This window comes from Tachypleus tridentatus, chromosome 7, assembly GCF_004210375.1.
Source record: "Tachypleus tridentatus isolate NWPU-2018 chromosome 7, ASM421037v1, whole genome shotgun sequence".
Classification (NCBI taxonomy): Eukaryota; Metazoa; Arthropoda; class Merostomata; order Xiphosura; family Limulidae; genus Tachypleus; species Tachypleus tridentatus.
The window spans coordinates 160,114,677-160,130,804 of record NC_134831.1 but is presented as its reverse complement, the minus strand read 5'-3'; the positions used below and the strand labels follow the sequence as shown (position 1 = coordinate 160,130,804).

At 35.9% G+C, this 16,128-nt stretch overlaps 1 protein-coding gene across 4 annotated transcripts; it reads left to right on the top strand.

The window, feature by feature from the left end:
- The first annotated feature begins 221 nt into the window (after window positions 1-221).
- On the top strand, window positions 222-15,886 carry LOC143257023 (tetraspanin-11-like). 4 transcript variants are annotated; one of them, XM_076515091.1, is made up of 4 exons: window positions 222-479; window positions 955-1,021; window positions 11,427-11,521; window positions 14,289-15,886. In XM_076515091.1, the coding sequence occupies exon 4, from the start codon at window positions 14,340-14,342 to the stop codon at window positions 15,333-15,335; it is 996 nt and encodes a 331-aa protein (XP_076371206.1). In that variant the 5' UTR covers window positions 222-479; window positions 955-1,021; window positions 11,427-11,521; window positions 14,289-14,339; the 3' UTR covers window positions 15,336-15,886. The 4 variants fall into 4 exon arrangements, with proteins under 4 accessions (XP_076371206.1, XP_076371205.1, XP_076371208.1 ...); XM_076515093.1 differs by having other exon boundaries at window positions 223-479; window positions 14,354-15,885; XM_076515090.1 differs by lacking the exon at window positions 955-1,021.
- The last annotated feature ends 242 nt before the right edge of the window (window positions 15,887-16,128 follow it).

Sequence of the window (16,128 nt, the reverse complement as noted above, 5' to 3'; positions counted from 1 at the left end):
AACTATATAAATAAATAATTAACTTGATTTATTTTAGCCATTCTAACAACAATGGCTTCACAACTTTACAATGCATAATGACGTCAGCTCCAGTAGACCATATTTCCCCTTGTAATGATGACGCCCATAATACTTGATCGCTTTCACGTCAATCACGAGCGGAAAGCCTACATCACATGAAGAGCATGTCGGGTTATGCTTGAAGACAGAGTCAGAATTATTTTTGGCATCTCGATACAGCTAGTCAGTGCATCAGATAGTGTTGCCATTGGCAACGACTAGCAGCTTCTACGACAGGTGTCCGTTACTCTGCAGTAAGAGAGGGCTATTATAAACATGACACGGGGCGAAGTGAGTACGCCACTGTTGTCAGGGGCAACGACTAGCAACTTCTACCACATTTGTCCCTTCACTAGAAGGAAAGTAGTATTGTTGCAAGCATAGCCTGGTATGAAAAGAAGCTACCAGCTTGTTAAGAGGTGAGTGCGTTTAAAAGTACCATAATCAAGTAGATAACAACAACAAAAGCATCAGTGAAACTATACGACGAGTTAGACGTGATTGAGTATTGTGAAGCGATAGTGTGGTCTCAGTTTCGTTACAAATCGAAATACGAAAAGTTGCAAATAACGTTTCAAAATAACTACACCAATAACAGTATCGAGAAAGTCTGTGTGCTGAGGTAAAATAACCTAACATTTTCCAGTTAGTGGCAGTAACACTAGTTCTTGAGGTTTTTTATTTAGTTCACTCAGAAAGATAGAGCCTTAGGGTCATGAAGGTGTAGCATGTGGAAGACAAGTACAACTATTCCTGTGGCTTTTGAGTAACTTTTACTTAAACCTTAGGTTACTGAAAGTGTTGTCAGTCAGTTGTATAGAGAGTATTTAAGCGTTCTTATTTGTTTTTTCTTTCAACAATACCAAAGGGTACTCGATTTTTTATTTATTTTAGGGCAAAGCCACACTGGGCTATCTTCTCTGTCCATCGCAGGAAAAAAAACACCCCGGATTTTAGCGTTGTAAGTAGGTGTATTTACTGGGGGGGGATATAATACTCGATGTAATTATATTTAATTCCTTTACAGAAGTTAAGGTTCCCCAGGTTACTGGAAGTAAAAGTTTTCAATCAGATCTTTTAACATTATTATTAACTTTTAGCAAAGTTGCTTATATATAAAGACGGTGGTTAGGTTCACGAAAAAATAAAAGAAAAACGTTTGAATAAGTCACAATAATTCTTAAAGTTTTGCGGCGTGTTTACCTGAGAGAAGAAATCTAAGATTAGCCAAGGTAAAAACGTTACAGTCAGTTACAATGATGATTAAGATTACACAAGAAATTTAACTTCCTTCAAAGGAAGTAACATGAAAACTTAACAATCAGTTACAGTAATTGTTACAAGTTTACTTGGTAAGAAAGTAATTAGGTCAACCAAAATTATTTTTAACAGCTACAGTTGTTGTAAGGTGCTTACTTGGTAGGAAAGTAATTAGGTCAACCAAAATTATTTTTAACAGCTACAGTTGTTGTAAGGTGCTTACTTGGTAGGAAAGTAATTAGGTTAACCAAAACGACAATTTAACAATCAGTAACAGTAATTGTTATTAGTTTACTTGGTAGGAACGTAATTAGGTCAACGAAAATTAACTTTCAAAATCAGCTACAATAATTGTTGCATGTTTATTTGGCATTGGTTACAGTTTTCATTCATCTGGGACTGATCCACCAATGTGTGGCCTTCGTTGCGACCGTGAGTGACGGCACCATTTTAGACAAATCTTTTGTAAGGATGGCTCGGAATGGCCAGGCAATTAAAGCGCTCGACTCATAATCTGAAGTTCGCGGGTTCGAATTCCCGTCGCACCAAACATGGGGGCGTATTAAGTGGCGGTCAATTACACTATTCGTTGGTAAAAGAGTATCCCAAGAGTTGGCGGTGGGTGGTGATGACTAGCTGCCTTCCCTCTAGTCTTACACTGCTAAATTAGGGATGGTTAGCACAGATATCCGTCTTGTAGCTTTGTGTGAAAATTCAAAACAAACCAAAACAAACTTTTGTATAGTTTACCCCTAACTTTGGACGGTGCCATAGACGATGGTGTCACTGTCCAACTTTCTTGTGTTTTTAATTTATACGAGTCATTGGCCTTTTTAATTCTGTTGAAATATTCTATCAGAATTTTGAACATTGTTTTGTTTTAACTCGATTTATTTTTACATTTTTAGTGATTTTTAGCAGAGATAGCCTACATGCTTGTGCAAATTAATTGACACAAGACGGAAAATTACGATTTTTTTTCAATTTTTTGCGTTTTATTTCTGAGAATCCAAAAATTACTTGCAAATTAATACATGATATGACCGCCTTTATTGTACAGGAAATCATTAATCCACTTTGGCATCGAGTCCACGAGTTGACTGCAATCTTTTCTAATTTTTGGATCGCGGTATCACACCTCAATTATGGCCTCAATTAACTTATCTTTCGTAGTACAGTCTTTTTCCCGAAGTCTTTCTTTACAAATTGTCCAAAGATTTGCAATAGGGTTTAAGTCTGGAGAGTTTCCAGGTCAGTTCAGCACCTTTATTCACGTTATAGTCATAAAATTCTTCACAAGTTTCGATGTGTGGCACGGAGCCAGATCTTACTGAAAAATGCCAGATCCATCTGGAAATCTCTTTTTCAATTCTGGAACGACGCTTCTCTGCAAAACTTCAATGTACTGTGGTCCTCGCATCATACCTTCTACGATATGTAAACCTTCGACGCCATAGTAGATGAAAAAGCCCCAAAACATCTTTTTCAAGGAATGTTTTACGAACTGATTGATGTGAGATTCTCGAAGTTTTTCACATGGAGATTTGCAAACATGCAGACTTCTTTGACTATGTATGAAGAAATGAGTCTCGTCACAGAATAACACCTTCCTCCATTGTTCTTGCGTTCAGTTGTATTTCAGACCCCATTGATATTTTTAGATCTTGCTTTCTGTCGTGGTATTAGTTGTGCGTCTGGATGATGTGGCTTTCCACACTGTATCTATGGAGTGTCAGATTTTTCATTACTGCACAAACTTGTTTCATAACTATCTGGTGGTTCATGATGTGCAATAGTTGCACAAGCATTTTCAGACTCGTCCTCCGGTGAACATGGTATTTTCTCTGTATGGCAAGTTTCTATTCCTTTGCTTGAGGTTGTTAGATTATCTGCATCTACATTGTCACTTGTACTACTAGTAACCGGCTCTAATATCGGAAAGTTTTAGACGCTTGCTTGTCATAATTGGAATCTGTTTCCCAGATGACTCAACAGGCTAAAATACAGTCTTTATTGAAAAACTCTAACGTACAACGAACGAAGATAGAACAGAATGGAAGTAGGACTGAACTGTACAATGTATTTAAGTCGAACGCGCGAACCTCACGGTGACTACCGAGCCGACTGACCGCCTCGGCATCGCTGGGACAATAATGTGTGCTAGTTACAACGCAAGTAATTGCAAGTTTCTTGAAAATTACTTAATCACAAATATATTATATTCTTGTTAAAGCTCATCAAAAGACAAACACGTTATGATATAATGTCTATAAGCACATTTATTAAATAAAAACACCTAAACAAAAACTAGCAATACAATTCGAGTAGAGGCTTCAGGCCGTTTTGTGTTCTAATTATACAAGAAAATACAATATTTTTACTATTTATGATAAGAGAATATATTGTTCCTTTACCATAAAACACCAGCACTTTATTAGAGGGCGGTGATAATCTGAAATTTCATGGATTAATGAGGATCACAAACACAGGTCTAATGAGCCCTGTTGTAAAATCGAGGCTCAGAATACAGGAAGCGGAGGGTAATGATGTAGGGCGCGTCTGGATTCGAGCGGCCCGAACCTGTCGTTAAATGTAAACTAAACGTGCGCTATGGTTAGCGCTTTCAGCAGCTAAGGAGAGTAAGGCGTTCGAGAATAAAACCTGCTAAACATGCATAAGAACAAATGGCGTAGGAAAACCGCACAATATACACATAAGATTGATGCAGCTACAAGCTACAAATGGCCTGCCAGATCTAGATCACAGAAGTGTACGCTTGGGAGTAATATTTTCGAATTTCATGCTCTGTTCAATCTGTTGTGATGAAAATTTTTCTTAATCTTACACTACGTATAAGACATAGGTAGATTCTGTGATAGTGCTTGCAAGCCTTGCATCTATACTTAGGCCTACTGACTGATACTTAGGAGCTAGCGCTTAGATCGAAAAGCTTAGAAGCACGCCTATATTAAAGATGTACATTTCGGCTACTGAAAAAGCCTACATCTAGGCCTAATTATGTAATTCGATTGGTAAGAGCACGAGAATTACAAGAACAAACACACAATTTGTAGGTCTGTGATGCAATAAAACAATTCAGCAGACCAAACTGTAGGGGGGATGATTGTATGCACTATATCCTCCACCATAAAATTAAGGGGGGAGGTATCCCCCCAGGGTTTATGCCCCTGGACTTAATTATATAGATATTATAATATTGGTTTTCAAACAATATGACAAGTACATTATTTAATACCTGAATAATGGAGATGTTATTTAATATTTGTCTGTTGGTTATGCGTAACATGACATTGTATATTAACTAGATGATTTTGATATTATTTTATGTTATAATGATTTTATTGTAGTTTAATAACAAGTTGTTACTGGAATCCCTTATTACTATGTTATTACTGTTTAGATATCGGAAGATATATATTTATCTTCTAATTGGATCGTATTAATGTTGTTTGCCGTTTGCGTGCTGTTGATATCAATTAATACTATAATGCCATTTGCTGTTTACTGAATCTATAGTTTATAGTTTCTTATTATTTAATTAAAGATGAATATCTGAGCACACAGAGAATGTTGTATGTCGTCTACTGACATGGCCCGGCATGGCCTAGCGCGTAAGGCGTGCGACTCGTAATCCGAGGGTCGCGGGTTCGCGCCCGCGTCGCGCTAAACATGCTCGCCCTCCCAGCCGTGGGGGTGTATAATGTGACGGTCAATCCCACTATTCGTTGGTAAAAGAGTAGCCCAAGAGTTGGCGGTGGGTGGTGATGACTAGCTGCCTTCCCTCTAGTCTTACACTGCTAAATTAGGGACGGCTAGCACAGATAGCCCTCGAGTAGCTTTGTGCGAAATTCCAAAACAAACAAACCAAACAAACGTCTACTGACAATAAAAACTAGCCTAGCGTCATCTCCAGGTTGTAAGATAAGACTTTATGGATTCGTGAAGAAAACTGCCTGAAAAAAATGTCATTATGTGAGGCGGTATAACGTCACTAACATAGAAGTATGTGTTAAAGCGAAATGTACTTGTAGCTTCGTGTTTACTACAAGATACTCTGTCTATACTTTGTACACAAACCTGTTCATATAGGTTCATCACTATAGGAAATCCTTTGCTTAGTTTTAAAATGACGTGTGCCCCCCAGTGGCTCAGCGGTATGTCTGCGGACTTACAACGCTAAAAACCGAGCTTCGATACCTGTGTTGGGCAGAGCACAGATAGCCCATTGTGTAGCTTTGTGCTTAATTCAAAACAACAACAATAAAATGAGGTGTGTGTTGGATTACATCGTAAATATATAGAAATGTATGTTTTGTATATTTAATTTACCAACGCAGCAAATGACGTCTGTTATATCAAGTAAGTAACAAGCGTTATAGTGTTTGTGTGTGTTTGAGGGGAATTTTTAAACGAAATGCGAACCTTTTTTTCTACGCCAAAGCTTTAGTGATTTATTCATTTGTTGTTGTTTAAGACGATCACAGGTATAAGACAACCTTCGATTTTTTTTAGAAAATTAAGTGTATTTTTTGAGGCTCTGTTTACTGAACGACCTTCATTGTCAAGCAAGTATGGGATGTTACTTTTATAAAGAAATTAGAAGAAATTTCATAGCTGTGCTAACCGGCGCTGTACGCTATAACCAGAAGTTTTGTTTTTCATGTTATACAAACGTTACATAAGGCTCAATACGGTATAAATTAAGTGACAAACATGTAATAAACATATTTACAAAGTTTGAACGCCTTTCTTATTGCAAAAAAATAGTAAACTTTAAGATATATCGATCTACTATAAAACATTTTTACAAAATCTGTATACATTACAGAAACTAGTTCTTTTGATATAATCAAAATGTCGATTAATTGTAGTTAGCATGTGAGATAAATAACTTCTAGTTATGAAGAATCGAGACAAATGGTATATTTACAAATATGTAAATTTATTGTAACCCAGTAGATTGTATGATGTTAACGCACTTGCCGGAAAAAAGCACGAGGGTTAAAATTAGGTATTGTTTTCAGATAAAAATTGTCTTATTTCACACCAAAAATGCAGTACATGGAAATCAAATGTTTATTTAAAAAAATCAGAAGACAATGGACCTTTTAGATATTTTGGAACATTGGAGGGGTGGGTGGCCATCCTACTCCAGCTTACTGTAAATTTCATGATAACTTTAAATGGCAGAATGTTTCATAATGCTGCTAACAACTAAAGGTGATGATATCGCTGTGAGGTGAATGTCTAAGTAATGAACTTATACAATACTGCTCATAACTAAAGGTGGCGATATCGTTGTAATTTAGGTGTCGAAATAATCAACTTATACAATACTGCTCATAACTAAAGGTGACGATATCGTTGTAATTTAGGTGTCGAAATAATCAACTTACAGAATACTGCTAACAGCTGAAGATCGTATTATTTCCCATGTGTGACGACAAAATTGTACAATTTACTAAACAGTATGGAGTCCTTATATGTAACACTATCAACACCCTGACGTACGTTAAAGACAACTAGTCAAAATAATGTAATGATAGTGTGTCTAAGAATATCAACCCAATAATGTAGCAATATTGAAGTAGAATAACAATATGTAAGAACAGCGATATCCGATGTACTCAATATTCTAGTAGACAATAGAATATGGGTATTGTATCTATCAATATCAACACCCTGGCTCACCCTAACTTCAAGCAGTTTGAACGATATAGAAGTATTGTGTGTGCTTTGTTATGGCGAAGCTATATTGCCCAACCAGCGGAGGCGAACCTTTAATTATAGCATTGTAAATCCGGAGATTTACCTCTGCCCAACCGAGAAACGGGTTATCGTGTCAAAGAATACCTCAATCCTACCTTATATTCAAGTAGCCTGCACAGTATTGAGACTGGTTTGTTTTTATATGAAAACTGATTCCCCGACAAGCATCAAATTACAAGACTATTTAATAGCAGTAAATCCCGTCAGGAAATACAAAGGTTAGTCTGTGTTTGATATCTTGATAGCGTTTCCATAGCGTGTGAGAAATAGTGAGGCCATACATGTTTAACAAAATGATCAAAATCTTTATGATAAAGCAAACAAAAAATGCACGTAGTTAATACTCTTCCTCCTTTCTGTGTTTCTGACTTTTCCTTGATTCAGCATTCAAAATTACCTTTAAAACCAAGAATTTTTATTCTTATGACTTAAACAAAGACGATATTAACGTTATTTTGTTCATAAGAAAATGGACACTACAAGAATATCACAAACTTTTTAACAATGAAGCTCACTAACGTACAGAATAAACACTTTAACAACGTTTTAAATCTGACTGTAATAATGAAAAATGATCTTTGAACTATAATTTCAGAATCATACGATAATGGAACTCTTGCTTGAATGATACTAGAAAAACTTTTTTATTACGCGATGTGCAACTCCTAACTTCGCGAAATTTTTATTTTGTGTGCGTGAAGATTTGCAAAAGGGGTAAAGATTTTCTCTTTCTCCTCCGTTTTTTGTCACGAAGAACTTTATTTTTCTTCATTCTTAGGGTGCGGATATGACGTCATGACTACATCACACACGGATCCATTGCACTAGCGTCATCTGTATAAATATAATAGTACTGCTTGTTGTATTTCCATGTAAATACTTCACAGGGTGTGGATGGATCTTCACCAAAATTATGTGAAAGTTCATTAGGTCTATGGGAAAACACAAATTTTCTGTTTTGCATTTTGCTGTTTTTATAAGTATTTTTGCGGGTTTTTTACCACTAATTTACCCCTATTGATGGCTCTTCACCAAATTTGGCATGAAGGTTTGTTGGTTTTATGAAGAGATACATGCAAATTTATGGTTTTTACATTTTGTGTTTTGCTGCTTTATGGGCGTTTCAGGGTTTTTGAAGTTATATATATATAGGAAACAACTTTTCGTGTTCTAAAATAATCGTTCATTAATCATGAATTTACCCAACTTCCATTCAGGATGCGGGTATCCTAGCTTGTACTGATAATAAAATAATGCATAAAATATTTTAAATATGATTTTTAAAAAGTTATATCACATCTCTTAACAATAAAAGAAAACTTTTTACCTATACTTTACTAGGTGATACATTATAGAATAATAAAATAAAAGCTCTTTGATTGTTATTGAAAGGTACAGTAATTAAATGACTGCCTTAGCTTCTGACTTGAACTCCAATAAGATAATAAAAAGAAAAGAAATAATCTCTAAGAATGACCAGACTAACATAACAAAACTAGTCACAAAAATAAAAAAAGACAGGACGAATGTAATAAAAAATCATTTAAACATGTTATAGTTTTCAACTTTAAGAATTATGTTAAGTTTTCCCTCACAAAAGAGACAGTTTAATTAAACAAAGTTCGATATCTGGATGATAAATCTAAGGCGATGAACTATTGAGAACTCTCTAAGTCAGCCAGATATTGATCTAGTTGAAATGTTAATAAAGCTATTAATTGAGGCTTCTTCCTCTCTGATGACCCCAAGTGACACAGTGGTATGTCTGCGGACTTACAACGCTGAAAATCGGTTTTCAATATCCATGGTGGACAGAGCACAGATAGCCCATTGTGTGGCTTTGTGTTTAATTTCAAACAAACAAAATCCTCTCTGATAGCTAGTTTAAAGTGACCAATTCAAATTATGTTGCAACAGATGCCATTCTCATTAGAGGGAGACTGACTGTAGATTAGCAAGATATCAGAAGAGAATAGACAATGAATGACTAGCAATTTAGATAGACAGTCTTCACAGGTTTCTCCAACAGGTTGAATTGGTAATGTATTTTCTACAGTCACCTAGGCTGCTCCTCATCCATATGTTCAGTAGTGTCGGGGATCAGACTATCTACATTTATAGCCATGCATTGCACAACCTGTTTCTAGTTCCATTCATTCCAGGTAGTGATTTGCTTGAAATGGTTTAGGAACCAGCATAATTTCTCACTCTTGTCATACCCTCAAAAACTGGGGTATAATCTGTTTGACTTTGTTCTCCTGAACCTGTATGCCAAGCCACAGTATTTGTTTTTTTGCAATCTTGAAAGTTGCTAGAAGGAGGTGCTACCATGTCTTTGGAAATGAATGAAAGCTGTTAACAGGGGCTAATTGGTGGTCAGACTTTGGTCCAGGGCTATAAGGTATTTGAGGTGTTGTGAGTTGCCATCGATGTCATGTGGCCTTTCAGTCCTAAAAGGTACCTCATCTCATTGGTCATGGTTTATATATATGAATGTCTGTTGTCTTACCTTGTGGAGAGACAACTATGATTTTTGAAACCTTTCACCAGGAGATGTCCAGCCTGTAGTTGGCGATTGTCTGTGCTGTAGCTGAGAGGGCTGTGCTCCGACTGGCAACAGCCTAGGAGTTTCATGGAGATCTCCCCATGCGTCTCAAATTAGTTAGATGTCATTCCACTTCGATATCTCTCAGTTGCCTGCATTTCTCTTTTACCGAAACTGATTCACGGGGACATTGTCTGCTTGAGCTATATGAGTGCTTCACACATGAACATATATCTCTGAATACTGACTGATGTCATAGATCCTTGCAGAATAGGCAAAAGTCCCACGTCCAGGAAAGGACGTTTGCTAAACCATGCATCTTTCCTGTAAACTATCTCTCCATCTTGGTTGTGAGTACTTAAATTCTAAGAGAATGCCATTCTAATCGTGAGAGACGTTCCTTTAAAGTTTTTTCAATTCAAGTAATCAGGTAACAGTTATTATGCACATTATCTACACAGAAACTCTGCAATAAACCTGAAATCAGATAATACTTTATATTATGCACAATATTTTATAAAGGGTACCATTTCTTTAAGGGAAAAAGAATATCTTAAATTAAGATGAAAATTTGATAATTGTTTTTTGTGAATTTAAACCCCAACACATTGTTCGACTTAAATTTTTATGGCGATTGTACATAAATGTACAATCCTTATGAAAAAATTAATTAGAAATAAATAATACTGGCCATCTTAATACCACCTTAAAATGGAAAGCGTTGTCATGTAGGAGATAATGTGCTGTGATAAAAGTCAAACTTTGCCCTTACATTTTCCTGGAGTTGGATTAGGTAAGTTTGTTAACGAATTTAACTAATAAAATGTTTATTATATTTATTGATTAAATCTGTTCATTTTCAAGAAGGCATCATTGACGGCGTTCTGATATATACTCTTATGAAAATGCTATTATAGTTCTTAATCTGAGTTGACACGACTGTTTTGATATTTTCAATATGAATAATATCTTCAAGGTATGCGGACTTTTTCTGCTTGAAATTGGGTTTTGATACTCGTGGTGAGTAGAGTCCAGATAGCCATTTGAGTGGCACTGTGCTTAATAAATAACAACGACCTTTTCAGGAACACATGGACTAAAAGGCCAAATCAGTGAACTGAGGTCCAGGTATAGCTGTCTCTAATTTCGGGCTTTTGACGATCAGAGGGACTGTAGCCAGTCAACAGCATATGCACCCTTAAGAACTTTCTACCACTTTGGGAAAAGTAACAGGGTTGACTACCACTCTCATAAGGCATACACATCTGAAGGTGTGCAACGTGTTTAGCAGTATTATGGCGTTAACTCTGGACTTAACCATTTATAGTCCGATACAAGCTAACCACTAGGCTACTTTTGGGCTGATATGATACTAGAACGCTGAATATTCGATATATTTTTCTTATAACAAAGCCACATCGGCTATTTGCTGTGTCCATCGAAGGGAATTGAACCCCTATTCTAGAATTGTAAATCCGAAGACATACCGCTGTCCACCGGGGACTAGAACGCTGAAAAATATATTTTACTTTATGATATGGGATGATATAGGATAAATATACGCTAAACAGAAAATCAGTGTATTTGTCAACTTTCTGTTGTTATTGTATTCTAAATTTGCTTTAATTGTGATTTATTATTTTACAGATTAAGATAGCTTGTTCTTATTTAAGTACAATTAAGTGACCATTTGTCATTGTTTCATTTCACCTGAGCCACAACAACATATGAAAGATTAAACATTCAATCATTATTTTTTCTTTACTTTCAGAGAAGTTCTTGAATGGCTGACACAACAACTCTTCTGGATGTTTGGCACAACTGACAACTAGATATTTCATCATTGAATAAAGAAATGTGCATAACGTAATCCATTAATTCTTTTGTTATAATTTAAATGGACTGAATGAAGTCCATGCTTAACGTGAAACAAATTAAGTTCGTAGGAAAAAAGAACACATCATGTCTTTTTCACAAGTAGATAAAACTAGTGTGTTGAAGGATTGTTGTTACCTAGAGACTGGTCATACCTGGAAATCACTGAATAATATATTAAATAATGTCTTGAAATAGGAAAATCCTTTAGAAACTTATTGTTATCTAGGACTAGTGCATTTGAAACTGTTATTAAGCTTGCTTATCAGCAACTAGGTCTAGCATGTTGGAAGACTGAGATTAGTGCAAAACGGATAAAGTTTATTTTTAAACAACTAGGACCAGCATGTTGGAAGAATGAAATGCTGCAATACAGATAAAGTTTGCTTTTAAACAACTAGGTCTAGCATGTTGGAAGAGTGAAATGGTGCAAAACAGATAAAGCTTGTTTTTAAATATTTATGACGAGTGTGTTGAAAGAATGAGATAGTGAGAAACAGATAAAGTTTATTTTAAACATCTATGGCTTGTGTGTTGGAAGAGTGTTTGTTTCTGAATTTTACGCAAAGCTACACGAGGGCTACCTGCACTAGCCGTCCCTAATTTATTAGTGTAAAACTAGACGGAAGGCAGCTAGTCATCACCACCTACCGCCATCTCTTGGGCTACTTTTTTACCAACGAATAATGGAATTGACCGTAACTTATAACGCCCCAACGGCTGAAAGGGCGAGCATGTTTGGTATGAGAGGGATTCGAACCTGTGACCTTCGGATTATGAGTCGAGTGCCTTAACCACCTGGCCATGCCGGACCGTTGGAAGAGTACAAAACAGATAAAGCTTGTGTTAAACATCTACCACTAGCGTGTTGGAAGAGTGCGATTGTGAAACACAGATAAGAAGTTTCTTTTTCGGCAACTAGGACTAGTTAAACTTGTCCATTGATAGTTACACCTTGTTTGTGTTTACGTAGGAATAAGGGACGCACAAGAGCAATATTAAGGCATTTCAGAAATTCAATGAGCCAGCAATATATATATATTTAACTCTGATGAAAGTTTCAATGCTAAAGGATTGACTGGTAATTTAAAATAATCTTGTGTTGATTTGTACAACGAAGAACGAACCACCAAATGTATAATGACATCATATTAATACCTTATCGGTCATGGTTATGTGGTTAAGGAGTTCGACTTGTAATCTGAGGATCGCGGGTTCGAATCTCCGTCGCACCAAACATGCTCGTCCTTTCAGCCGTCGGGGCGTTATAATGTTACGGTCAATCACACTATTTGTTGATAAAAGAGTAGTCCAAGAGTTGGCGGTGGGTGACTAGCTGTCTTCCCTCTAATCTTACACTGCTAAATTAGGGACGGATAGCGTAGATAGCCCTCGTGTATCTTTGCGCAAAATTCAAGACAAATCAAATCCTATCGGCGTTTGATCGACGTCAGTTCTTGCTCCTCACAGACATTGTCACTTTTGATTAATTACCATAACTTTCATAATTATCCCCGCTGATCCTCAATATATCGCACGCGCGCCTATGAGGAAACCTAGCAACAAGCCGAATAATAACTTTGAGAACGCTCGTTCTAATTACACCGTTGTACTAAGTATCTCGTAACATTCACATGTCCAAGAGTCGTATTCGTGTAAGGAAATATCCTCGGTACCGCGAGTTTTGCCTATGAGAATTGTGACAGATGTAACGATGAAATATTAATAAAACATTCTACGTCGCTTATGTTACCATACTAGATAAAACAGCATAGTTTTATATGTAAATGTACGTGCTCACGAAAACGGAGGTCAACTATGTAAAATTACCATAGAATCCCAAAACGCCTCTCTCTGTAAATATATCATATAAATATGTATATAACATGTTTTAGTGATTCGTTCCTTATGTAAAATACACACAAACTTACAAACCTACACTGTTTTCACTGACTTCTTGCTACACTCTGGACCTGGTATAATCAATATTTTTATTTATTAATTAAGGTTTTTCCTTCAGAGGTAACTGTAAACCAATAGATGGCAATGATTCATAAATATTATATTGCTACTAGTCGACGAACCAGTGTTAAGGCGGAGCCTATTTATAATACTATCCCTTTTACAGTGATAAGCTCTTACTTTTATTAATTTATATATATATATATAAAGTCTTATTTGTTTATTTTCTATAATTCATAACAATTTCTAATACTTAAACAATGCTTGATTTAACAGTGTTCTCTAATACAATGTATGATATAACGTTATTTTCCCCTTTCCCACCTCCAATTATCTCAGCAGGTTTATGACATTAAAATTTCGGTTTTGATACCCGTGGTTGGCAAAACACGAATAGTTTATTGTGTAACTCTGCGTATTATAACAACAACAAAAACAAACTTTATTCTTTTGTTATTTGAATAACAAATTATTGTGTTTCAGTTAAACTTTTTCTGTTTTAGGCTCTATAATATTCCTTCTTTATTTACTATTCTGTTACTTGACTAAATTCTTACATTTCTTTGATACTGTCTTCACTACTGTTATTTTCACGTATCTGTCTTCAGAATTGTCATCAGCTGTTTTGTATTTACAGTTTTACTAAATGCTTTCATCAATATTATTTATAGAACATCAAGAAATGTTTTCCATACTTCCAAGCAACCCGATGTTATACGAAATACTCCTAGTTGTTTCGCGTTTAATTTATTATTTTGTATCTATAATTAATCTTAGAGCTGCACATTTTGTGTAGAGCTACATAATGTTATTCTTCTGAGGACCCGCCATCACTATTACTATATCGATGTTTTCCTACAGAGCGATGAGGTATTACAGACTTTGGATCTACACCTGTAACCTGATATTACTCTTCAGTGTCCTGATTTTCGTATGTCTTGCAGCCTGGATCTGTTCCGACCACCACATGGTCCTCTTTCCTTACATCCGTTTTCACCAGCCCATCTTGGTCTATGCTTACTTTGCACTTATCCTACAAGGTGGAGTCCTACAAGCTGTTGGTTGCTGGGGGGCAGTGCGAATGAACGAACGACTATTAAACACTTACTTGCTGATTATTTTGGCCCTCTTCCTTGGTGACCTCGTAGTGGGCGTTGTGTGGATATTTCATTACAGTCATATATCAGCCAATTTACGTAATGATTTAAAAGCAAGGCTTCAGGTGGATTATGGAAAAGAACTAACATTTCAAATCTTGTGGGATAGGATCCAAGAGGATGGCCACTGTTGTGGTGTGGACGGTCCGAGAGACTACACCCACACTCTTTGGCTACATCAACAACGACAAACGTTTCCCAAGTACCATCAGCTGGTTCCACTAAGCTGTTGTCGTCTTAGATTTGAAACTCTCATGTGGGAAAACGCATTTCTAAACCACTCGTGTGTCGAGAGTTACCGCGTGAGTGAGGTTTACCAAGACGGGTGCTATGATGAAGTCCAAAGATGGCTACAGGGAAGTGTAGATCTTCTTTGTGTACTCGGTTTTTGTGTAATAACATTCCTCAAAGTTTGTTTTCTTGGAATTCTTCGATTCGAAATACGAGAAATGATCCAGAAGATCAGAATCATTCATGAGCTCGAGGGATCCTCTCCTCAGCTTGGAATGAACTTCCAGTTGATCAGGCCATCTATTCAAAGTGACATCTATTCGTGGAAAGAAAATCACGTACTTTCAAATAACAACATCTCTCAAGAACCATTTTCTAAAGAAACATTCAAAAGTATACATGGAAATAACAACGAATACAAACGTTTGGACTTCAAACGAACTAGTGACGTTTAACTTTTAAAACACTAAACTGTTTTTTTTACTCTGATGTACGCTTGATTGCTTCTTATTCCGAGTTCATGAGTAGCTTTAAAGCATCTCAAACATATTTGTGTTTTTATTCTCACAGTAAAGATGAAATCGGTCAGAAACATAGTGTAAGATATTGCTAAAGATTAACAAAAACATATTTCAATTTTGTTGAAAGTAACCAGTGTTTCTACAGATAAACTAATTAATATAACAAAACTGACAGGAGTTGTATCTTCTGTTGACAAAAATAAGTGGTAAGACTGAGGACTTGTGATGTTTAAAATCAGGGTTTGATACTCTTGTGCTTAACAAGAAATAAACAAGTATTGTTAATTATTTCAATTTGAAATATGTTTAAAATGTGTGTATTTATAGATGTGTGTGTGTGTATGAAATAAAACTGGAGGAGTGAAATAAATATCTCAGCTAAAAAAAACAACAACCACAAAAACATTAATTACTCCTTGCTCCTGGTTATTGAACCCATAGTATAATACCTGGGCTGGCCTTACCAACAATGTTACACATTGTGTGAAGGAAATTACTGGCAGAACCTAATCACGTTTAAGGAACTGATTAACAGTATAAAGGGTTAAAATGTGTTGTCATTTCAATTATCCATAATCTCTAAACTTTAGCGAAATTAACGTTTCTGTTTCAGCTTTCTGATATTTATTTTTCTCAATAAGAGAAATAAATATTAGTGTTACTCAACCATTTACACTAGCTTCAATCTGATAAACTAAGAAGTTTTCATAAGAAAAGTTTAAATTTT

Excerpts from the sequence above, each read along its gene's own strand:
- LOC143257023 (XM_076515090.1), top strand. The coding sequence starts at position 14,340 with ATGTTTTCCTACAGAGCGATGAGGTATTACAGACTTTGGATCTACACC.